Below are 26,445 nucleotides of genomic sequence, written 5' to 3' on the forward strand. Positions count from 1 at the left end.
TTTACACTCCATAGTGAATGAATGACCAAGAACACAACTGTACATTTAAAACAAAATAAAACAAAAAAAGAAAGAACAAAAAAGGCAGGTTGCAGAGTGACCAGAGTCTGTTTCCCCTCATGCCAGTGAAGTTTTAGCTGTGAGCATGCTCAGACACATGGGAGACACCCCCAGTACTATATCAGAAACTCCTTCCGAGGTGTAAGGAGGCTCCCTCTAATAACTCAATTGCTGTAAACCTATTGTTATTTTTCTGATATTAATGTCTCTCAGCCTCAGATTCACTGCAATGTTTCTCCTACTTCACTTCATCGTTCTCATGGATGCCACAGGTAAGTCTGTTGCTTTCTTACTTTAAACGAGTACGAGTCCCAAAGAACAGAAAAGATCTGTTTAGTTTTGTGGCATTTCCAACAGGCTCATTGCAATGTCTGAAAAAATAGATATGAAGCTTTCATTTTATTGTCATTATCAGTAAGTGCAACCCCATGCAGCCTGGCAGTTTCTGGATGAAAATTTTTTATGCAAACCTATTTCTCTATGTGATTAAAGCTACAAATGAAATGTGTTTAAAATGTTGATTAAATCAATTATAGGAGAGAAAATATTTTTTGTATTTGTTTTTAAAATGTAAGGGAAGTTAAGCATCTGAATGTTTTTTGCAAAACTTCAACCTGTTGGAATATGTCCGTAAAATAGATGTAATCGTTAGAGACTGTTTTGTTGTTAACATAACCTGGGAGCTGCAAACCCAAAGACAAATCTAAAGAATAGCAACTCCTCCTAAGAGGAGTTTTTAATCTCTAAAAAACAAGACTATTAAAAATCTATAATAATAGATCTATGTAGATAATCTTCTTTTGAGTTTTGAGAAATTTCAATTTTAGCCAGATACCTAGTTTTCAAATACATTTTATTGTGTAGCTGACAAAAAAATTAAACTTAAGTTTTTACCTGGATTTGAATAAAGAGATTTGTTGTGGTTGCAGCCTGTACACTTTTTAATAATCCATTCGGCATCCCAACATATACTGAATTTATTATCATTATTGTCCAAAAATCTATCTGTTTTAATTTTATTTCACAGTTTTTCTTTAAAGATTTTTGTTTAAACTTTAAGAATAAATGTTGTAAGTTGAAATTGTTTTTATTTTCTGAGGAAGCCTTTTTAAGGTGATAAAATACATAACTTTATTAAAAGAATTCTGACACTATTTTGATCTTTAAGTAAAATGCAGTGTTTATGAACATAAATGCATTATACATACAATATTTAAGGACGTCTAACAAACAAAACATTTTTAGAGGAGTTTTAAATTTTTTAATAGTATTTTGAATTTGAAATGATAGTAAAACAGTTTCAAGTCAATGATGCTAAATCTTCATTTCAAATCATTTAAATGTCTTACTGTAATACACTTAATACAATTTTTATTTTGTATTTTATTCTCTTTTACACAAAAAGCTAGTTGTATGGAAGGACAATGTGTGGACTCATCTTTCATGAAGTTCTGGTGTAGAAAGCAGTCTATTTCTTTAAAGTCTTGAATCTCAGAAGTTCATTTTCTATCTATGCTTATAATATTAGATTTTATAGAGTTTTTAAGGACAAACAATTTAAAGGCAGGTTAGTAGCTTTAAATACTTCGTAGAGATCATCCATGCTCTTAAAAATTGCTTTAATGTACAGGACTGTCACTATAGTTAACCAGTTTTACAAGACTATACTTTCCCTTGTGACATACATTAAATTTATTTTGCTTAAACACTTTATAAAATGAAAACCATCTATTACTACATCTGTAACAGTTTTCCTTTATGCAATGAAATTCTTCTAACCAAAAAGAAAGAAATTTTAAATAGATCTTTTTAAGTTTCTAAGTAAATATAAGTTTCAGATCCACAATATAATCTAATAAATGTCTATTAATTATAGCTGCTTGGAAATTTACTTTTGATTGATAACTTTAATCTTTATATTTAAAATGAGTCCTTTCCAAAACAAGATATATTAGTGCTTTATACATCTCTCCTCCTTAGCCTCCTCCCAAGTCTTGGCTATATAATCAGTAAAACGTTTCTTTTTCACAATAAAATTACAGATGGTTAAAATGGTAGGGCTCCCAATAATAACTTTAAAAAGTGTATTTGAATTTTGTCAGACTAAAGATTACTTTCTATATTTAAATAAATACTTGAGATAGATTCTTAGCTCAGGCTATTAAAAATATAAAGAAATTTTCCTCTCTCTTTGAGTCATAATTACCTCGGAGTGCCTAATGAATGGATAATACCAATTTATTGACTGTCTTAATCTAAAAAAAAATGACAACTATGTATACCGTCTCATTATTATTGTACATAAACCAGCCTCTAACCACCTTTAGAAAAAAGGTTTTTGAGGTACTAAATGGGGCAATATTAAAAGTGAAACTCATGGGTTCATATAAGAAATTAGTGAAGTACTGAATGTGTATTTGGTAACTACCAATTGCTACTAACTGAACTCATCTGCTAACCTTCAAAAAATAGGTTTCCCAGAAGCAGACGGGCAGCAGCTTTTTGCAGTGAACAGCACTTGGCTGCCCCCTCATGGCCACGTTCAAGGTGTGACCTGGATGGTTTTTCCAAAGTGATGTCAGTTCAGCTTGGTTGCTGACTTGAGAAACATGGTTTTCCAGCCATATTTTAATTTCACACAGTTAGATCCACGCTCCCAATAGGTGTGAAAATCAATTATATTTCAAACTCCTGACCTGGAGGGGCTGAGGCTGCACCACTTAATGAGACAGACTTTGCTTGCTGCTAAGTGGAGCCAGCTGTGAGGGAAGAGGGACCAGTCAGACACACGGAAGTTCACGCTTTGTGGGTGTGTGATGTCTAAATGCGTGGATGTATCTCTCAAAAGATGTTTATTCGCTGTTCATCTCACTGGGAATAAGGAAGGCTAGTCATAGGGAAGGAGTTTTAAAGACTCTCAAATAAACAGGACACAATTGGCTGCCACTCGACTCATAGGGCTTTCCGATATGTGGACATTGAAAAATGACACATTTTTGTCCTGGGACTAGTGTCCCAAATAAAATTCAATTAATGAGGAATGAATTTGCATATTTTTATGTGACTATAAAAGCAGAGAGTTTTTCCCGGAGCAAGTATCTATTTAAGGACCCCAAACAGCTTCATTTACTTATTTGGAATATATAACTTACCAGGTAGAATGGATGTGCTTGTTATACACAAGGATGATAGTACAATTAGAGGCATAATTATCTGGAAACAAAAACTAACTGTCTGGTCCATTGTATCATTATCGTGTCATTTTCTCTCCCCTGCACTTTCAGGGGTGAGATAGAACCTCCAAATGTTTAGTACACAAATGTAGTTTGCTATGATGGGCACACTGACAAATGCCTCTGAAAAGTGCCCCAAACCCAAAATAAAGTCATGGTTTTAAGGCTCGCTGATAGAGTATTTTGACAGTTTTAATTACAGAAAGGTATTGCAGTAGTAAGACTCATCCTACTGTGAAGTTTATAGCCTTTAAGCACGTCCACCACGATGGCTGAAATTCCAGCCTCCTGTCTTATCCTGAGCCTGCAGCCAGCCCTCCTTCTACTGGGGGCCCTGACTGTGCTCCCATTCATGCCTCTCTGCTTCCCCCCTGTTATTTCTCTTTTCTTTTGCATTAATTTGTACTTCCTTGTTTAATTGACCTATAAAAACTGTTCCTATTTATGAGGGAGCATATGATGTATACACTGTGTAATGTCCAAATCAGGGTAAACGTATCTATCTACGCAAGTATTTCTCAATTCTTCATGGTGAGAGCATTCAAAGTCACTTCTCCCAGATTATTTTTGTTTTTGAACTTTTTATTAACTCGTATTGATTTATTAATAAGGCAGAGTGTAATATTTTAACACATGTTTACAGCATGCACTGATCAAATCCAGCTACTTAGCATCTCTCCATCTACTTTAGCATCAGAGGAGCCTCTGCTCCTCTCTTGCATGGAAGTCAATTACCACATATTCTCATATACGGAAGCTGAAAAAGTCAATCTGAATATAGAAAAATGACTATAAAAGGCTGGGAAGGGGGAGAGGTCAAAACGAGGTTGGAGAACAGACAGCAGAGCACAGACAGAAGGAATGCGTTCTGGTGTTTGACCGCAGGGCGAGATGATCTAGATCCCCGTAGCCTCTTGCATATTTTAGGAGGCTGTTGCTCTGTTCATCTCCTGAGCACGTGCCCACCCCTCACTTTTGCAGGCGTCTGTCTAGACAACCACCTGCCCTCTCTCCCTACAGTTTCTGCCGCTCCTTTGCTCACTCTCATCTCATGTTTCCTGGATTCTTCCTTTCTAAAAGCCTCCTCTCTTTGCTTGCCTCTACTTTCCAGTCCTCTCATTCTGTGAGTTCTCTTCTGCAGCTCTCTCTCTCATTCCCACGGCCAGGCTATCCTGATTATTCCCACCTGCCTTTACGGTTCCCCCTTAGAATCCACCCATCCCTCGACTTGCCCCTCGCTCAGGTACCCCCCCCCCATTACTTCCTGTTGCTGAGCTTCCTCCCCAGGGGTTTCCCAGCTTTGTCTCTGCCTCTAGAGCCTCACTTTCTTCCTGTTACTTGCCTGTATCCAATCAGCTTCTGGCCTGGTCAGTGGTCACTATTTCTATGACTATGACTGCTGTAACACAAAACCCAAACAGAGACAAACGAATACTACACCTTAATATTGCAACACTTGTGTTTTCTGGAGGTTTTTTCCCTTTAGCTGGTAGTGATTTGCAATTCTGAAATCCAGAAAGCTCTGAAAACTAAATGGTTAATCAACTTTGCCCAGAAAACCTGGCCCAGGTTGACCAAAAGCTATCTAGAGTTTTTATATACTTATCGCACGATTTCATATATTTGGGCTACAGCGAATTGTTAATGTTGTTGATTATGGTTTTCTCTCTCCCACCCCCACCTCCCACCTAGTAGGAAATGTTATAATATATATATATATATATATATATATATATATATATCACATGTATATCACTTTAACTTTCTAAAGTTAAAATTATAAATTTTCAAATAACAACATGACCCTAAAGGGTTTCTGCTAAAGCAATACAGATCTACACTGGCTGTTACCAAGTTCAGATTCCCAGCTGTCTCGCTCCACGCCATGCCTGACAATGGTAGGAACAACCTCTTCCACTGAACTAGAGTTCAGTGTTAATGCATTTGGGGAGAGAAAAATAGTTTTAACCAATTCCTTTTGTGTTGTTGTTTTTTCTCCGCTTCAAATTTATGTTTCATTCAATTTCGTAGTTTTTCATTTCATCAATTTTTTCATTTCAGTAATTCTAATTGTATTTAAAGCTGTCCTGGTTTTATAAACTTCTATTCTTATTTCATAGAGTTCTTTCCATTCATTCTTTAAAAAGCTCAAGCATGCATATTTTACCTTTTCTGTTTGGTTTAATTTTGTTTTGCTTTTGTGATGGGGTCTTACTTGCTTACTGTGTTACTTAGGGTGGCCCCAAACTCTTGGGCTCAAGTGATCCTCCTGCCTCCTGGATAGCTGAGGCCATGGTAGATGCCGACCATCTTTCATGAAAAGCATGGATTTTAAGATACTTTCAAGCTTCATTACCCTCTCATTCTTCAAGAATGGGTTACCCTGGACACATTTATGAAGTTGGAGAAATTTTTCTCCTACTCCTAGCTCTCTGCAAATGAGCATCCTCAGATAGCCCAAGGCATATTGAGCTTGTGTTCTTTATTTTCTTAGTAGTTCTAATTTTTTTTGATTCTATGAAAAAAGGTAAAACAAAATTTTGTAACAGAATAACTGGAGAATAACAATAGTTAATACATTGAGTTTTGTTATCTTTAAAGTAGTTAATCAGAGTACAAGTTTTGGCCTAAAAAATTTTTCCAAACAACATTAGTACAAACCTTTCTTTTCAATGGACTAAGAGAAACTAGTAGCGTAACTATCTTGTATTTTCTTTCCTTTCCCTTCCTCTCCCCTCTCCCCCATCCTAGTTCCTCTGTCCTCTTGAACAATGTCTTCCTATTTCACAGTATCTATTGTGCATTTTGGGTCTTATTTACTTTTTCAGTTTCTCACACCAGGGAGACAATATGATGTTTACACATGAGTATGATTTATTTCACTTATGAGTATGGTCTTCAGTTATATCCATTTACCTATAAAAGTCTCAATTTTATCCTTCTTTTTGACTGAGTGATATTCTGCCATATAAGACAACCACATCTTTTTTTATCCACTCCTCAGTTGATGGGCTTTTAGATTGTTTCTAAGATTTATCTATAACAGATTGTGGTTCTATAAACATAGGCACACGTATATCACTGTGGTAAGATGTTTTTAAATCTTCTAGGAAGATACCCAGAAGGAGAATAACAAGGTCAAATGGAACCTCTAATCCTAGATTTTTAAGAAATCTCCACATTGATTTCCACAATGGCTGCACCACTCTACACTCCCACCAGCAATGGAGAAGGGTTCCTTTTCCCCACAGCCCTCCAGCATTGGCCATTGGTTGATCTCTTGATGATAGCTGTTCTTGCTGGGTGAGGTGGAATCTCAGTGTTATTGTAATTTGCATCTTTCAAATAACAAATGACGGCGAGCTTTTTCATACATTTATTTGCCATTTATATTTCTTCATCTGGGAAGTGCATATTCATCTCAGATGCCCATTTTTAGATTGGATCTTTGAGTTTGAGGAGAGTCATGAAATAAAGGTTAGACAGCAAAGTGACAAGCCTGTTGAATTTGGGGTCAGCAGACCCACGTCACATCACAACTCTAACTTTTACTAACATTCAGCCCCAGCATACCTAATAATATCTCAGCTTTGTCCACAATACCGATAGGGCTACCCAGTTTCTAAGGCCACTTACAATGACAAATAGACCTTAGGACCCTAAAGACTGAGGAGGAGGTCTGGGAAGAGACCTGGGGCACTGCACATTTAAAAAGCAGGAAACTCTGATGATCTGGCTATGGCTCACACCTCTGAAACAAATGGTACTGTATTTAGCACATTAAAATATAAATGGGTTTTCTTTTCTGCAGAGAGATGGCTAATTTTCACTTCTCTTTACTAAGTTGGCCTACCTGGATTATTTAATATATTAATTTTACTTGAAAAAAATTTTAATTAGGAGGTTATAAGGACAAGTTAAGTATTTGGCAAGGGAATAGTTGACCCCACATTGTATAAGTATCAGTATCGATCTTCTTAATGGATAATATGATTCAAAACCATTAATGGGCAAGTTTGCCCATGGGTCAGTCTCGATGTTAATCACCCTCCTATTAATAAACTCGTAACAACTGGCTAGAAAAGAGGATTTTCTGCTTTGGGGCTTTCAGATCCTGGCTTTCATTATCCACAGTTTAATTTGATTGTTACCTGCCCAGCGGACAAGGAGTGGCCATTGGCTATCGATCTGTCTCTCCTTCTCTCTTTGTCCTATTTCTATCTTGCCTGAGACATTCTGTCTTTATAACATAGGCTAAAAACAGTAAATCTATTACTGTAGTTATCTTTTTACCTCCAATTTCCTTTTATGTAAACCTGTGATGTTTAAGAAATTAGAATATGACTCTCTTCCAAGCTGCCTTAAGGGGGACACTGTAAAAAGATCTCCTTAAAAGCTTCAATTTCTGTCTGAGGCTGAGCGGAGATGGTGTCTCTATGTAAACATCCTTATGGGCAGAAAAATAATAATCAATACATGGTGTTACTGAAAATGTCTCTGGCCTTATTTGAAGTCATTTCCTTTATGGCTGCCTCCTATTTTTCATTTTTAAAATACTGCTTTTACTATAATGAAAGTCAATTGCCCTCTCTAAAACCACAGGATTTCACAAATGGTAGGCTATTTTTCCCCACTGTGCGTGCAAAGTGTAAGTTTTTTCCCAGAGTGATGTGGGCCACTTATTCCAACCTACATGGAGTCCTTGGAAAAATTAGAAGACATCTGGCCATTTCCACTCCTCCATGGGGAATAACTTCAAACAAAAATGTCAACATAAAAATAAAGAATATAACTGCATATATATTTAAGTGTGTAAGATAAATAACCATATTATTGAGTTTTGTTGGATCATTGAACAAAACTGTTTCCAGTCTCACTGTTTGAACATCCACTTTATATGCTTTAATTTTGTAACTTGAACAACTATTTCTAAGATAACAATATGTAATCTATTAACTAGTGATTTCCTATTGTTTATTTTTTCTGAAATTCTATATAACTTGTACCCTTTTTCTGTTTTTCTTTCTTTTTCTCCTTAAATTAAAAAAATAAGCATTGAATAAGGTAAATAAAAGGAAGAAAATGAACATAAAAGTTTCTCGTGCAACAAATCCACACTGATATCCAACACATGTAGGCCTATAGTTAGCCTATGCTTCTAGCACATGTTACACAAAAGGCTCCTGCTCCACGTACAGATTCAGGTACAGGTGACTCACTTGTGAAGACAAGATTGTTAGACCTGAAAATCTTAAATGTAGTTAATACTACATTTGAGTATTGAGCATCTGAGGCAGATGCTATCTGCTGGAACACTTCTAGGCATTGGGAGAATCAAAATTAATTCCTGGGGCACAATGAATTCTGGAAAAATGAAAAGTATCTATGACTATAATACACTGTCATTAACTATTATAATAGCTTGGAAAGAAAGTTTGGACCCTAGAGTGACCTTAGAAAAGAAGGTCATAAAAAGATAAGAAAGCCTTCAATAATGTTTTTCCAGAAATGACTTTCGAGATGACCACGAAAGAGAGGAACTAGAAAAGGAGAGAAATTGCCTTTCAGATACAAAGAACAGAAGTTCCAAAATCTCAAGATTGTATTACTATAAAAGTTGGGGTTCCAGAAATAGTTTCCTGAATGACTTCAAGATAACTGTAGAACATCAAGAAGAGCTTACCTGTCCACTGGCTCTGCGTGGTGTGGAATCACACCGGACACTTTTGTCTCTCTCTTTGTAGACTATGTAGTCTGTCATTGAAGGATATGCCAGAATTTTATCCATTTTCATTCAAAGAATCTGGCTTGTTTCCAGTTTGGGGCATCGTGGCTAATGCTTCTGTGAGTGTCGTTGCAGGAATGTGGAACTCTAGGTATACACTGGCACACATTCCGTGAACACAACTTAGAAGTACAACTGCTACCTCAGGGTTTGCAGAGTTTCCAGCTCAACAGATGATGAAGAACTGTTTTCCAAAGCAGCTATTTCAGTTAGCACATGTGTGAGAGCTTGCACAGCCAAAGGGTGTGTCACTGATTTTTGCTTTGATTTGTTTTATTAAGCCTATACTAGTGCTCTGTGGTGACATCTTACTGTGGCCTAAATTCACATTGACCTGATTATTGTATTTAATTATATTTATTGCTTTTAAAGTATGTTTATTCATTTGGATATCTCTTTTTGTTTAGTACCTACTTAAGTTTCTTGCCCTTTTTTCTAGTTAGTATTCACCTTTTTTTATTCATTTGTAAAACATCTGTGTATTTTCTAATTACAGATTTTTACAAATATCTTCTACTATGAAATTCACCTTTACACTCTTTATGGCTTTTTTATTTTAAATAGATTTTCTTGATTTTAATATATCTAAGTATATTTTCCTTTCCGATTAGTACATTTGTCTAATTTTTATTTATTGCTTTCTGATTAAGATCTTTAAAATCATAAAGATTTTTCTCTTACAATATCTTCCAGAAATGCTATTGTTTTACCGTTCATATTTTTATCTAAATTTCCTACCTACTCTTTCTGTTCAGCAGCATCACTGGTGGTAAATTAAATGCTTGGATATGTTTATGCTTTTTTCAAAACTTCTACACTGTTCCAATAGTGTGGTTTTAAGTTTGCACTTCACCACACTGTTTGAATTAAGGTTCTGTTGGAATAAGTCTTCGTGTGCACACAGCAAGCACTCCCCTCTCTCTCCTTCAAGAGTGACCAGGCTCTTCCTGCACTTTTTGCACTCTCATGTCTCTTAGGTTCAACTTGTCCTTTCTTGTATGCAAATTTGCATGTTCCTGGGGTCACTATTGAGATTGACTTGACTACATAGATAAATTTGAGAAATGTGTCTCCCAACCATAGTGTATGCTTTACACAAATGCTTTGCACACATTTTTTGTTAGATTTGTGTCTAAATATATAACAGTGTTGGTGTTACAGGAAAAGATATTTTCTTAACCATTTCATTTTCTAATTTCTTGTTATACTAATGGTATAGGCTTTATAGGAAACCTTGGTATACTCACTAATACTTACAATTTATGATCTGGAGGTTTGATTTCCATAGTTGTACCCCTGATGAATAATGAGTTTTATTTGTTCTCTTCTAATATTTATACCACTGGTTTTTCTATCCTTGCTTGAATACATTAGCTAAGTCCTCCTGCACAATGTTTAAAGGCGATAGTAATAGTGGGTGCTACTATCCTGTTTCCAACATAAAAAAGAAAGCCTTCAAAAATTCACCATTCTTTCTCTATGTTAAAGATTTAAAAAATGATAGAAAATTTCATAGCAATGCCGGGCATAGTGGCACACTTCTGTAATCCCAGCACTCGGGAGGTTGAGGCAGGTGGACTGTTGCAAATCTGAGATCAGCCTGGGCTATAAAGTGAGCCCAAGGCCAGCCTGAACACCATAGTGAGACCCTGCCTCAAAAAGACCCAAAAAAGAAATTTCATGGCAAGATAATAGGAAGTTAGAATGGTTCATTTATTGTTCATTGCTATCTTCAAAATAGTTGCTCAGATTACAAAATACAGGCATGTTAAATTGAACAAACAATATAAGCACAAACTATTCTTTTCAATGAACTAAAATAAATTAGTAGGATAATTATCTTAGCTATGATAGATTTTTCTCTTCCTTCTTTTTTCCTTTCCCCCCCCATCACAATTGTTCTTTCCTTTTCAGCAGTTTCTTTCCATTTCACAATATCTATTGTAGACTTTTTATCTTATTTACTCTTTCAGTTTCTTACACTAGGAAGACAATATGATGTTTATTAAAGCCGGAGTGCTTATGAGCTGATCATCTCCTGTTTCTTGAAGCTGCTGCCCTGGGCATGAGGTGTCTGCATAATAAAGGCACAGGGATTTTCAGAGCATAGCAAAGGTCCACATGGATAACATGAGACTTTTAGCTCAAATGACCATTTGAATGTGGTACTACCAGAAGTATTTTCTGACTCCAAGACTATAACCAAATTATTGAGTGCTGGGATGAATGATCTATAGCAATAATTTAAAAATAATGGTTCTGTTTACTGTCACAGAGTTTGGAAGATGTGTGGCCTTAGCTTTTTATGACATAACTAAAGATGTAAGTACTCACAGTATGGCCCTCATGGCCCATTTGCTTGTGCAAAATTTTTCTTATGAAAAAGAGCTACATAGGTGGCTGTGCAAATGAAATTTCTTCTGGGTAAATTTGAGAAATAAAAGCAAATTTCCCAAGAGCCTTTTGTTGAATTAGGATCAAGGCTTCTGATGTTGGCAATAGGGGTACAAATGTTGGCAGATATTTGCATGAAACTGCAGATGATTTTCATTCAAAGTTAAGGCAAAACATGAAGAATGCTGTCCAGACAGTGTTCTTTCTGTTGACACTGAAGCCATTGCTATTAAACTGTTCGCCGTGTTGAGCATGTAGGCTTTCCCAACTAAGCCATTAAAATATTTTTTTGATCGTGTTAGGGGGAAAAAATCACCATTCAGTGTAGTATTGCTATGGGCGTTTATAGAGGCCCTTCATTTAAAAAAATAAGTTATCTTCTATTTTCAGTTTGCATAGTTATTTCAAAGCAGGATTCAATAGTTTCATCTCTGGGATCTCTCATAAGTAAAGTCAAAGCCAAAAAATCTGGGAGGAAGTATGTATGAGTTACAGCAAGAAGGTTGACCTCCCTGAAGAATTCCAGCCTCTTTGCCAGATTCTGTTTTCTCACACAAAGTTCCAGACACTACGCTCCAGAACCCTGCAGTCAAGACGGAAAGTTCCACTAGTCCATGACCATAGTTTGCTTTTCATAAAGTCTAATGTATTCCCTTGAAAGGATGTCTTTTGTTTTGTAGATAAGTTCTAATTTTTGGCAATAAAATATCACTTTCCTAGTGAACCATTATGAAAATAGAAGGTAACTAAGAGTATTTGAGCATCCTTGTTTGACAAACTAGAATGCTGGTAACCTTTTGGAGGTATTTGTAAAATCTTTGATTTTATTGATCAATAAAATGCAAAAACCTAGAAAACTGTGACCTCATACATTTCAGTGACCTTCAGCTATTAACCAAAAAAGTAGCTGGTGAATTAAGCAAATAAAGAGAAAAGAGCTTTTATGGAAGTTTCTAGGATGAAGCAAATGATGACAATGGACAGCACAAAACCAAGCAAGGAAAACTTTCATGGTACTGCACATGCCCAAATATGTCAAATGCTTTGGGGAACCTAAGTAAATAAAGATTATGAGAAACACTGAATTTAGAAACAAAAAGCATATGACTGATTTTGATGAGATTTTTTGGGAACAGCAGGGTCAAGACTGGAATGTGTGGCTTATGGAGTCAAAGTTTAGTAAGAAAGAACAGACATTACCTCGTATAATTCTTCTTAGAAAGCTAATTTTAAAGGACAAAAGAATATAGCTTAGTTCTATAGGCATGAGGTTATCACAGGATTTGAATGGGCTGGTTGGTTGGGTAAGTAGATAATTGATTTTTGTTTTGTTTTGTTCTGTTGTTTTGCTTCATTTTTCTTTGCTTTGCTTTGTTTGGTTTTGGTGCCTGCTGCTGTTTACCATTCTGGGGGTAAAACTTAAGACTTCACATACACTAGGCAAGGGCTTTACCTCTGAGCCACACTGCCAACACCTGAAACCTAAGTGAACAAGATTAACAGGTAAAAAATACGGAGACAAAAATATTGAGAATCTAGGAAATGATGAATGAAGAGCGTCTGAGAAAGTAAAGTCAAGTGGAATGTAGGTTTGGAGTGAGAAGTTTTCCCAGTTGGGCAGGAAGGGAGAGCTTGACCCTGCGTGTGTCACAAAAGGAGCTTGCCTGCCTGGGCCCAGGACCCTGTGGTTTCATACACTTGAGCAGGGTCTGTGTGAGTGCTACTGCATACCTGGGCAAAGCACAGCCCTGCCAACATGTGCAGCAGTTCTGGATGCAAGTAAATTTGTAAATTAATGGGACAGAATCTGGGAGAATTTCCACTAAGAAGAATGGCCTGTGAAAGTTCTCCAAGGCAGGGTAGTCAATGAATCAGAGAGAACAGGAGCCTGGTAGACTCCGGGCAATGGCCTCCTTGGCCAGTGACCTCTGTTCCCCTCTTAACGCCAGGACCAATGTACTGTCAATCTCTGATGCTAGTGTAGGTAGGGTCTCCCCTGCACTGAGAGGACACAGGCTGTCCCCTGCTTAGTGTAGCACCACCATTATCAGAGAGTCCACCAGAGCAAAGGAGGCCTTGTGTATCTCCGCCCATTCTCAAACTGAGAGCCTGGAAGCTCATTCCTACTTTTGTTTCCCTAGGGAAGCTGTTGGTGGACAACTGCCCAGCTGGCATCAAAAGACTATCATGGAGTCCTTTTGCAATCCATTTACACAGATATGTCTGGATATTGACGAGAGAGGGAAGGGTTATTAGTGAGCAATTTTCTTTCCCATTTTGAAAGTTCCCCCACCTGGGTGTTCATTAGGGGCCCCACAGAAATTGCTATGGAAGCTATCAATATTGCTATATGTAAACATCTCCATTTTCTTAATCCCCGAATGTCAATAAAACTGCCTCTTTCCACTTTCGCTGACCGCGGGAGGCACAGACCGTAAAACATGCCTTCTATGGTTGGCTACTGGTTCTTTTTCAGGGTAGGCCAAATGCAGCAGGGGTTCTCAATTATTATTCAAATTTTATAACCACAGAGCAGAATGATAAATGAAGTGCATAGAATACTAAACAATATTTTGTCAGGATGAAAACATAAGCCTGAAACTTGGAGAAAATTAAATATTGAAAGGTCTCTTTCTTCAGCTCCTTCTTTATTCCCAGATCACTCACTCATGCATTCATTTGCTTAAAAAATATTGAGAACCAAGTAATACCAGACACTAAATAGACAATGGAGACTTAGGATGCAGGGCGTAAAGGGTAATAAATTGATTTATTTCTTTATTTCTTTCCATGTAAAATTTATACAGGAAGATACCACATTGGCCTGAGAAATGGGGAATTATCAGAAATGCAATTGGCTGTTCCGTTTGTGTGGGAGGGCTGGGGATTTAGCTCAGCGGCATAAGCGCCTTGCAAGCAGGTGGTCATGAGTTCGATCCCCGGTACCGATAAAATAAATAAATAAATAAATAAATAAATAAATGATTAAGAAAAATGTAAAAAAAAAAAATGTGGTGATGCATGCCTTCCCCTGGCCCTTTCCACATACTTGCTAAATGAAACTCAAGTATTTTCTATGGAAAAGGAAATAATCTCGCTCCTTTGAGTCTGTGACAGTGGACTGCGTGTCTGCCTCTACCTCTGAGTCTACATCTAAGACTTGAGCGTGTAGCCCTTGAAGGATTCATGATTGTCTCCCGATAAACCCTGGAGGAAGACAATATTCTACTTTTACAATACCTTACAAGCCTCAACTGTCTATTTCAAAATCCATCCCCTGGTTAATTAGAAATATTAAGAATTATAAATATTATAATATTTATATTGGATATAAATTTATATGGATATATCAAAATCCATCCCTTGGTTAATTATAAATATTAAGAAAACATGACTAATAAGAGGTTGCTACCACTGAATTTTGTTTTAGGGTAGCTCACCCTCACACTAAAGGGTGCACTTTTCTTCCTATTTTTACTTGGCCCAAACTTACTCAGCAGATCCTATTTCTTTTCTTGCCTTTAATGAAACTTTGCTATTATTAAAAAGAAAAAAGTTGCAAGGACATTTTTGCTGCTTATTTATTATTTACAACTATCCTTCACCTGTCAAAAGAGATTTGAGGCTGCTTAAAATAATATATCATTATGCTACATAACTGTTTACATACAGTCACATGAAGAAGTAGGGAAAGAACCAGGTGGAATGGTGCACACCTGTGATTCCTGCTACTCAGGAGCCTGAGGCAAGAGGATCAAAATTCAAGGCCAGCCTGGGCAACTTAGCAAGACCCCATCTCAGCACAAAGCACAAAAACAAATAAGTAAATAGTTAGAGACTTAGGTCAATGGTAAAGCACTTGCCTAGTAAGCACAGGATTGTGGGTTTAATCCCTAGTTCAAAAAACAAAAAAGCTGGAGGTGGTAGAAGAAACTTTTATTTTTGTACCTAATATTGAGATTGCCTGCAGGCCACCATCAGCCCAGGGTTGACCATGGGCCATGTTTATGCAGAGTTCCGAGTGTCTGGCCAGCAGTAATGCGCCACAAGAGGGATGCTCTCATTAAGCCTACCTCAAATGTAGGAAATGAGTTTACAGAGTTAGAGTAGCTTCCCACAGGTCACACAGCTGGCAGGTGTCAGAGAGAATCCTAATTCAGATCTGATGTTCTCTGGAGAGCTTTATCACTGATGAGTATTTTTGAGTAGGTCACATCCCATTAATGGATCACAAAAATCATTTAGTGATTTGTGTGATCTTTTCAAGTGAACAAGATGGAATAGCAATGATCTCTTGGCACAAAAACAGACATGTGGATCAATGAAACAAAATAGAGGATGCAGAAACCACCCTAGGCACATCCCACTCTCTGATCTTTGACAAGATATCTTCTTTAACAAATGATACCGGGAAAACACAGCAGATTGAATCTATATCCATATTTTTCACCATGTACTAGTGAAAATCAAAGTAGATCAAAGACCTAAATATTTAAAAAGAAACAATGTACTAGAAGACAAAATAGGTGAAACTCTTAAAGACATTGGCATAGGCATGAATTTTCTGAACAGAACTCCAATAGCACAAGAAATAGTACAGGAATTACCAAGTGGGATCATATTAAATTAAAGTGGAATCAAATTGAATTTAGAAGTTTCTTCTCAGAGAAAGAAATAGCCAAAAGAGTGAAGAAACAACCTGCAGAATGAGAAAAAACTTTGCCAGCTATTCCTCAAAGAACTACAATATAGAATATATCATGAACTCAAAAAATTAGACACCCTTTCAAATAAAATATCCAGTCCAAAAGTGGGTAACTGAAATGAATAGAAACTTTTCAGAGGAAGTACAAATGTTCAACAAATAAATGAAAAGAATTCAACGTCTCTGGCCATTAAAGAAATGTAATTAAAAACACTATAATTCCCTCTTACTCCAGAAAGAGTGACAATATTAAGAAATCAAATAATAACAAATGTTTGCAAGGCTACAGGGAAAAGGAAGCCTTCCACATGCTGGAGGGAATGTCAGCTAGTACAACCACTGTGGAAATCTGTAAGGAGATTCCTCAAAACACTAAAAGTAGAAATGCTATTCAATCTATTCTATGCTCAATTCCTATTTATCTCCCATTGGGAGATATCATATTACAGTGACACATACACACCCATAGTTATAGCACCACAACTCATAATACCTAAGTCTTGGAAGCAGCCTATATGTCCATCAAGAGATGTATGAATGAAGAAAATGTGATACACAATGGAGTACTACTGCACAATAAAGGATAAACGATCATTCATAGGGAAATGGATGCACTTTGACACCATAATGTGAAGTGTAATAACTCAGACAACTGAGCTTAACTATAGTTTCTCTTATATGGGAAACACAAAACCTAAATAAACAACAAGAATAAATTATAATAAGAAATAGAGAGATAGGTCTTTTGCAAAAATAGAAGGGGCCAAGAAACAGAGGGATGTGGGAGAAAAGGGGAAAGAACGAGATGAAAAAGATAATCAAGATGAGTTACATATGTGTGCCAATCCCCCATGAAGAATATAATCATTATGTACTTTAAGTGTACCAATAAAATAAAAAAGGATAGCAATGATCAGAGTTAATCCCAGGCAGTTAATCACAAGCAATATTTCAAGAGAATTTTTTTCACGGAGGGCAGTTTGCAGGGGTGGGCAAACATGTGAACGGGTGTGTGAGTGTGGAGGAGTGTGGTTGTGTTGAATATGTATGTGGGGTGGATGCATGGGTGGTTGGGTGAGTAAGTGTATGTTTACATTGGATTGTGATACAAAACATTTCTGTGTCTATTTTTAAAATTTCAAATCTGCCACCTTGAGGTAAGCTGAGTGTCCCTCATTTATGTTCCAAACACCAGAAGACAACTTGTTTTTAAAAATCTGCCTTCTGTAGAAATTTTTACAACCAGGGAGTTGAGATTTTCAAGTCTGTGGCTCAATACAGCTCTTCCCTGTGCGAACAGCTTTCATAAACCAGCACCTAGAATCACACAGCAGAGAAAATCTTCTTAAAGTACCCACAGACTTGACTCATCTTATTCCTGGTTACTGATAATAAATCATTCATTTGCCACTGCAGTCAGCACAGAGAAAATATTTTGCTTTTATAAGAACCAAAAGCAGTGACTAGAAAAGCATCCTAGACCTGCACTCTAAGTTAGTCTTCTCAGTCAGCAAAAGCCTAGAAGGGGCCTCAGCGGGTTCCCTGAGACGCCCCACATCATCAGAGCGCCCATGCAGGGAGACAAGCTGCTCTGTTTTTCAGTGTTTGCTGGATCTCCAGGGTCATCAGGTCTAACAGACTAAAATGTAAATAATCTCTAGTGATGTCACAAATGTTTAACCTACACTTGTAATTCAGATAGAATTTTAGAGCCCAACTCAAACTCCTGTCCTTTGACAAATGCCTCATTTGTCCATCAAAGGAGACCAACACACTTTAGGAGATTCTCAGGGGTCTCTGACAGCGGATACTCACTACAAGGCAGAATTTGTTCAAGAACCCAGGGCATGCAGGAGCATTTTCCCAAGCACCTCTGTGTTCAAGTCTGCAACTCCCCCTCTTTACCTGGAGCTCATAACACCAATTGACACGCTTGCCATTAAACTCCAATACAATTAAAAATCACCTAGCACAGCGGGGCTCAGGCCCCCTGGTGTGTTTCCTTCCTTCTGCTATGTTAAAAGGACACCATTCCCTGCACCAGCCCGAAGTGTTGCCCAGTCACAGTTCTAGCCTTCGGCAGCATGTTAGACACTTGATGAACATTCCCTCTCCTCCCTTCAGTGAAGCATAGGGCCACAGTACCGCTCCTGCATCTGCTCTCTCCTTCATCAACTCCTGTGAGGTTTCCACTTGAACTCCTTTCTTCAAAGACATTCTTCCATAATTTTACTCTTCTCTTTATTTGCTGGAAAGTGCTCTCTCACCAACCTAGAGTTGTTTGTCTACCCTATTCAGAGATATGCAATTGTTCATTATATTTTCTTCCTGTACTTTATAGTCAACGTGGCACTGGCTCAGCCCATGTTGTCTTTGTTTAATGTTCTCTGGCCAAGAAAGCTGTTTTCCACTCATCTTCATGGAAGACTTACATTCTTTGAAACACAGGTTGCAGGCCCAGTTGATATTCTCATAGCACCATGGTTAAGTGGGGCTCTGGCATCTGAGCACCGAGTATAACCCTCCCTGTGTCACACTTGCTGTGTGTGACCAACTACAGGCAAGATGCTTAACTTCCACTACCCTGAAACATGAAGAATAGTGGTACCTAAGGGTAGCTTGGTTAACTAAGAGAACTACTGTGCACTGCTCCCGGCATGCACAGTACGCTCAGTGAGTGTCAATGATTATTGTTTAGTATTATCTCCTCTTATTTTAATGGGTCCAGGGTATCTTATAACCCACATTTAAGCAGTTCTAGGGATATACACTTTATAAATCACTTTACATTCTTCTTATAAGAAATTACTGAGTAAATAAATTCATCTATATGATCCTATTCACTGGTGGTTTTAACTCTCTGTTTCCAAAAGCGGCCAACTCCTTGATTTCTTGCAAAAGCAAAAAAATACCTAGACTTTTTGGCTATTATCTTGCCAAAGTATGATTTCAAATGAACCTCAATTCCAGTCTCGGTATGGCTGATGTTAGATCTGATAGCGATCATTTCCATTGTTAAAATTCGGAATATTATTCAGGGTGACCAGAAAGGCCCAACTCATAGAGTTCTTATAGAAATTAAATGGGACAGGATGGAAAGGGCTTGGTCATGTCCACACTTGGTTTATTTTGCCTAAGATCTTTGTCCTCCCTTTGAAATAGATGTTGCCCTGACTGAAAGCGGTATGATCATTCCCTTGTGCCAGAAAGGATACTTTCCCTGTGGGAACCTCACCAAGTGCCTGCCCCGGGCTTTTCACTGCGATGGAGTGGACGATTGTGGAAATGGTGCTGATGAAAAGAACTGCGGTAAGTCCCCACCTCTGCTCCCCAGGACCCCACTGCACCAGCTCTACAAAGTTGTGAGTCAGAGGAAATAGCAAGGGTGATCTGGTACTTTACAGACAATCTCTGTAATGCAAGACTCTCCAATCTATTAGTGATCATAACAAATTTTCATATACAGGGCTTGTTTAAATCAGAAGTGTAGTATCAGTCCAATGTAATATTTCATAAACAATGAAATTATATTTTTAAATCTGCTTGGATATTCCTATTTTAGTTTTAAGGAGCTTCCTATGACTGCCTTGAATGGTGAATGATTTGGTTGAGATACAAGACTAGCCAAAGAAATGTGAATAAACTCACTTAAGAATTAATTGCACAGACATATATTAAGTGCCAACTATGTGCCAGAAATGTCCCCAAATTATTAGAACACAATAGTCTCAAGGGAGACAAGGCTCTTGACCTCATGGGATTCATACATACAATATGAACTAAAACACACAACTCTGTGTGTAAATAAGTTAGATACTCTCAAAGAGTGGTGGGTACGTAGAGAAAATAAAACAGTAAAATAAGATTGGAAATGCCTTGAAAGGAGAACACTTTTAGAATACAAGGAGAGAAAACCTTTTTAGGATGATGATATTTGAACTAAGAATTACATGAAAAAATTTAAAAACAGAAGCCATGATATGCTGGAGAATTTCAAGCAAAGGAAACAACAAAGGAAAAGGTCCTAAGGCTGAATGAATGAAAGATATGTTTGAAAAATTAAAAAACAATAATATAGCTTCAGTGAATACTGAAGATATAAATGGAAAGTTAAGAGGTAAGTAGAGGTCAACTTACATAAAGTCACAGAGGCCAAATTTGTGCCTCTGTTTTGAAACTGTGCATATTCTTTTTATGTGAAAGGAACCGATTTCAGAGAGGTTGAAATGTCTACCTAGTCACAGGTTAGACCCTAAGAGCCAGATCTTCTGCACAGGGAAGAATCCTGCATGTTTTCCACCACACAGGGCTTCCTGTCTTTGGCACTACCCAGCCAGAAACCCTAGTGGGGCAGCAACACGTAGGTATGCCAGGCTCCTGTCTGCAGTCTGCTCTGCTGGCCCTGCATTGGAAGGAACTTGCTCACATTCCTGTGTGTCTTTCCTGCTCATCCTTTAAGATCCTGTTCAAGTGTCCCTTCCTGCAAGAACACTTCGTGGCCACACCGACCCATCACCGGCCTAGGGTGGTGTCGCCTTCTACAGTTCCACCATGCAGACTGCCTCAGCTTTCCACTGAATTTGTTTTCCTAGATATAAACACCTTGAGATATTCTGCAAGAGCCCTGCATATCTGTTTTTGTCCCCATCAGAGCCCAGAGTAATAGAGTACACAGCAGGTGCTCAGTCTGTTTTCAGTTCTCTGGAGCTGTTTCTTTTTTGCTGCTTAGGAATCAAGGAGCATAAGTGTGTAGCTACTCCACAAGGATGTTCTGAGCCCAAATTAAATAATTCTGTGGAGGAGCTGATAACACAGTCATCATAGTAGAAGGCATTAAGGAGAAACAAAAATAAAGGCTTTAGAGATCAAAAGAGCTTGTAGGCAATTATTTAAATTTTTTGATCTGTGTTTACAATAGTACATTACAGTGCAAATCTTATCTTATTTCATAGCATGTGCCTAAGCACTGATGTTTCAAACTATAATGTTACTTAGATAGGTAGATAATTATATATATATGTAGTTTTATATAGTTTTAAAATATGAATCATATATAATTATATATGATTTTTCACAAAAAGGGAACATGGAAAACAAGCAGACCATATTAACATATGACAGAGTTGACATTAACATGTGACAAACTGGGGAATGTTATTGCTCTCAACAGGATTGAAACCTTTACATTACTTTGTTTTTGCTTCCTTAAAAGGTCATGTGGCTGGGGGCAGAGTATGTGCTTAGCATTGGATCTCCAGCCTTAAGACAAAACAAAATAAAACAAAACAGAAAGATGCCATAAATTATATCAGAACTCATTGCATCTATCAATCACATTTATATATTTTTGAAGCAGTATACATATGACAAAAATAAAATTCAGATTATAATTTCTTCTGAGATCCTCAAAATAAAGGTCAAACATTTAAAATATCAGTGATAAAACAGATGATTTTTTCAAAACATTTGTAATTATTTAAAACAATTACATATTTGCATTATATTTTATAATACATACATTTGAAATATTTGTAAGTTATTAAAAAATGAAAATGCCACCAATATTTCCTTAGCTTCTCCTCTTTACTATCTCCATATTTAAAATATCATCATCCTAAACAACTTTTTAAATTTCTTTTCATTATTAAACTTTTATACTTTTGTTTTGTAATATGATATATGATTTCTAGACTAACTGACACCTGTTAATCACCATTTCACAGGTGACACTAGTGGATGGGCGACCATATTTGGCACAGTGCATGGAAATGTTAATAATGTGACATTAACACAGGAGTGCTGTAAGTGGAATTGGTTCAAAGACAGTGTCAGCTTTTTGAAAAGCATGATTTGGTTTGTGGTGCATGGATTTATATGAGTGTAGTAGCCTGCTCTTACCTCTGGTTTCACTGTCCACATGGTTTATCTGCAATCAACCACAGTCTGAAAGTATTAAATGACAGACTGGGGATGGAGCTCAGTAGTAGAGCACTTGCTTAGCACATGCAAGCCCTGTGCTCAATCCCCAGCACCACTAAAGGAATGAATGGATGAATGAATGAATATTTCAAGGAGAGAAAGTGAGACCACATTCACATAACCTTTATTACAGCATATTATTGTAATTGTTTTATTGTTAGTTTTTGTCCTCTCTCACTGGCCTAATTTACAAATTAAGCTTTATCATAGGAATATATGTACAGAAAAAAAGGGATTGGTACCAGCTATGGTTTTAAGCATCTACTGGGGAGGGTCTTAGAATATATTCTCTGTGGATAAGGAGAAACTGCTATAGTATGATAAATTACCTTCAGAATTTCAATTTTAGTTCAGTTTGTTTCATTGGCCAATTGCTCTGTCTGCCTATGAGACTAAACACATACAAGAAAATGATAATCTCCATTCATGCTTCTATTGGTCTAAGTTGAAAATATATAGAAATATCGAACACTTGTGACCAACAGTGAGGTTCTTAGTCCATTTACTTCCTTCAGTCATCAACCCCTGCCTACTTCCTTAGACACTGAAAATATAGTACTGAACCACAAATACCTCACTACATAGGAATCTTTGCAGAAGCAGTGATTGTTCAGCATTTCACAAGGGAATGAGGAAGCTTAATAGAAGAAATGATGGCTCTGCCAGGGCTGGAGAAATGCTCCCAGAGAAGATGCCATTGGAGATGGACTTTCAGGTTCTTCAATGGAGAGAAAATAGTAGGCAACAGGATGAGCAGAGGAGCAAGATCAGCAAAACACAGGAGTAGAAGGTTCCAAACATGCTTCCCAAGACCTTGAATGCCCACTCTGAGATTCTGAGAGGGAGAGGAAGGATGAGGCAGGACCTGAGCTCACAAGGCTGGAGCCAGCCCCAATACAGCTTGAGCATACACTTTGGAGTTTGGCCTCTATTCTATGGATACAATTAGGTGTGTTTACAAAGTCATATAGGTGAATGTGCACTTACATACACACAGTAGTGTACATAAACTTGTGTTATGCATATGTATGCATGTATATAACATCGTACATTAACAGTAGACAGTCAGTCCTCTGAATCCACAGGTTCTACAAGTGTGGATTCAATCAACCGCTAATCAAAAATATTGGAAAAAATTACCAAACCTGTGCCATTTTTGCCATTGCTTCTTCAACAATACAGTACAGAAACCACTTATCTACTATTTACATGGTATTGTGCATTGTAAGTAATCAAGAGATTATTTAGAGTATAGACAGAATGTGTTTAGGTTCTATGCAAATACTATACCATTTTACTTAAGAGAGCGGAACACCTGCAGATTTTGATATCCTGGGAGGTCCTGGAATCAAACCCTCAGATACCAAGCAGTGACTACATCATGTACTTTTAACTCACTTATTATATATTTGCTTATATCCAAGTATAGAATGTATAAAAATTAAAAGCACAAGATTAAAATTATAATCTTTTCTTCCTGAAACAAAGAAATTATTCTGCATATATGAATTCTTTTGCTGTACATAGTGGACAGTCACCAAAGTGACGTGCTTCTGGGTTTGATATGGTTGGAGTTTTTGATTTGTTTATATTGTGTTTATTTGTTTGTTTTGTCAACAAGGAAGAACACATGTTTAGAAGTGAATGTGAGGAAAATTTTTCCATCAAAGTTGCAGAGAATTTACTTGAGCAATGTGTCTGGCTGGAATAATTGTACTGGAGAGATTTTGTTGACATTTTTGGTTGTTGGAGCGGGTGTGTGCTGTTGGCTGTGCTGCTGGTTCACAGAGTCTTGGGATGCTGCTGAGCATCTTACAATGCACACGACCGACTCCACGACAAAGAATGATGGAGGCCAAGATGCCCATCCATCATACTGATTGAGCAGAGGGATGATGGAGATACTGATGATTATGTTTATTGCAATGCTACAGAATCTGAAACCAAAAACTGAGAGGAATGAGGTAGGAAAAGATGCAAAAGGCCACAGAAAAACCCACAAAATTGGAGGGATAACTGGCCTGCAAGAAAAGGAGGATGAAGAATTATGCCCATATTTCTGGTTTTTAGGCAATGTGCCCAGCTTGACCATATGAAAATTCCTTTATTGGCAAACAGAAGTTTCCAACCACAGGTTTTCAATCTAAATGTATATCCATAATACTCTAAACATCAAGAAGAATTGAAGTAAGCATATTAATATTATCTTTAGGAACTAGAGCTAATTATCATGTACCTATAGACAACATAAAAATGTGTTTCCAAGTCTTTATAGACTAGAAGCATCTTTTGTGCTACCAAGGTTCTCAATAACAAATGTGCTGTCCTTACCACTAAAATTCTTTTTTAAAATAACATTTGGCTTAAAGTGATCCAAAAGAAATAGGGCAACTGATAAGAACTTATAATTATACTTACATAAATGCTATAAATTTGAAAATAACTGTCACTTTTTTAACTGCATCAAATCAAATATCCATAAGGTCAGTGGAAAAATCAGAATCCAGAAATACTCTTTCTCCTAACACATGCAAGCAAATACATGAACACACATACACACACACACACACACACACACACACACACACACATATACACAATGATGGTCCTTGTTCTTTTTCTCCATAGATTTCCCACTCCTCTATATGCCATTATCTTAGTAATCCTGTAAGTTCCTTCAAAGTAAATTCTGAACACTTCTTTCCCTCTGAAAGCTTCAGATACACAGATCTTTGATTTTTTTCAACTTGATCTCTTCTCTATGACTTTTACTTGCCACTTTTAACTTCAAAGTAATGCAAACCAAAGAACCAAACAAGGAAACTATGTCTAATAAGATTGATTTAATAAAGTTCAACAGTGGCTGCTACAGAATCTATTTCTAACTCTTCTTACACTTCTAAGTTTGAAAGATGAAAAAATCAAATAAAAGCTAAGGATAGAGCTCAGCAGTGTAAGTGCCTGCTTGGCAAGGGAAGGTCCTGAAGTCAATTCCTGGTACAAAAAAAACAAATTAAATTTTAATAAAAAAGCATTTAATTCTACTTACTTTGTGCTATTGAATTGAAATGACCCAATAATTGCCATTAAGATTTATTCGGTCCTATTGTTTTTTATTGAAGAAAACTTGATCTTGCTTTCCCATATAATTTTATCCTGCTTAAATGTGTCTGTGGTTTCTTTTTTCTCGCCTGTTAATGCCTCTGATATGACCATTGGAAGCTAGAACTAAGATGATCACATTAGTCTGTGGTTAATTGGGAAAGAATTCTTATTTGCTTTTTCTGTGGGCTAAATAACACCAATGAACAGATGTACATACTATTCCTCTGATGAAAAGAAGACAATATTAGTTATTATTGTCATAATTAAGGAAATGTATTTTTTCTAATAAAATTTTCCTTTTTTGTTCTCAGTTCTAAACCATTATCCAGAACATTGTGATTGCAGAGAAACTGAATTGGAATGTGTGAACGCTGGTCTAAAGTCTGTGCCTACAATTTCCTCCAACGTGACACTGTTGTGAGTAGATTATCTGCGAATAACATTTTCCCTGGAATCACATGAAAACTAAAGAAAATCCCACAGTGCTTCTATGGACTCACACTAGCAAAATAATTGAAATTCCATTTAAAACCAGACACCGGATAGTTCTGTATGCTTCTCCAGGAAAACAAAAATGTATTCAAATACCATACATTAGATTAGCCGTGTTAATATTCAGCTCGCAAATATCTGTGATCTGAAACTCTCATTTTCAGTTATTTTATAATTTGTGTATTGTTACTTATGTGCTTGTACAGAATGTTCAAAAGGAAACACACTAACTTACTCCATCTCATTTTTAATAATTGATTCAAGACTACAAAGGATGAGTGAGCCATGCAGCTGGCTGGGTCAGGTTGTACAAAGCATCTACATTTCTCCTAAAAGTTTTCAGCGCCTCAATAATTTGTAATCCTGTCATCCTATAGGAGTTGGTTAGGAACTTTGGTTGTTTTGGTTTTGTTTGCTTTTTTATAACTTATCTAGAAAATGAAAGAAAAAGAGAAACTTCCAGTCTAGTACACACTAAATTGATCAAGTGTTTGCAAGCTGTAGTTGTGAGATAATGGTAGACCACAAACCTAATTGTGAAACCATAAGATTATAAAAGAGCTGAAAATTATGTTTTCTAGTGACCTTGTTGCCATAGTAATATATTAATACAACTATTGCACACACGTTTGTGGTGATACTGGTGTAAACAATCCTTCTTTTGGCCAGTCATACAAAAGTATAACAAACAC

General features: G+C 36.9%; 1 protein-coding gene across 1 annotated transcript in view; it reads left to right on the plus strand.

The window, feature by feature from the left end:
- Positions 1-319: 319 nt before the first annotated feature.
- Rxfp2 (relaxin family peptide receptor 2) overlaps positions 320-26,445 on the plus strand; it is a 63,325-nt gene continuing 37,199 nt past the window's right edge. Inside the window, 5 exon segments of the mRNA XM_063232818.1 lie at positions 320-332; positions 2,533-2,607; positions 19,340-19,486; positions 21,901-21,978; positions 25,573-25,678. Coding sequence (XP_063088888.1) covers positions 320-332; positions 2,533-2,607; positions 19,340-19,486; positions 21,901-21,978; positions 25,573-25,678 — 419 coding nt within the window.

This window comes from Cavia porcellus, unplaced genomic scaffold (genome assembly GCF_034190915.1).
Source record: "Cavia porcellus strain 051 isolate PalLab524CR breed Dunkin Hartley unplaced genomic scaffold, mCavPor4.1 scaffold_21, whole genome shotgun sequence".
In the NCBI taxonomy this organism is placed as follows: Eukaryota; Metazoa; Chordata; class Mammalia; order Rodentia; family Caviidae; genus Cavia; species Cavia porcellus.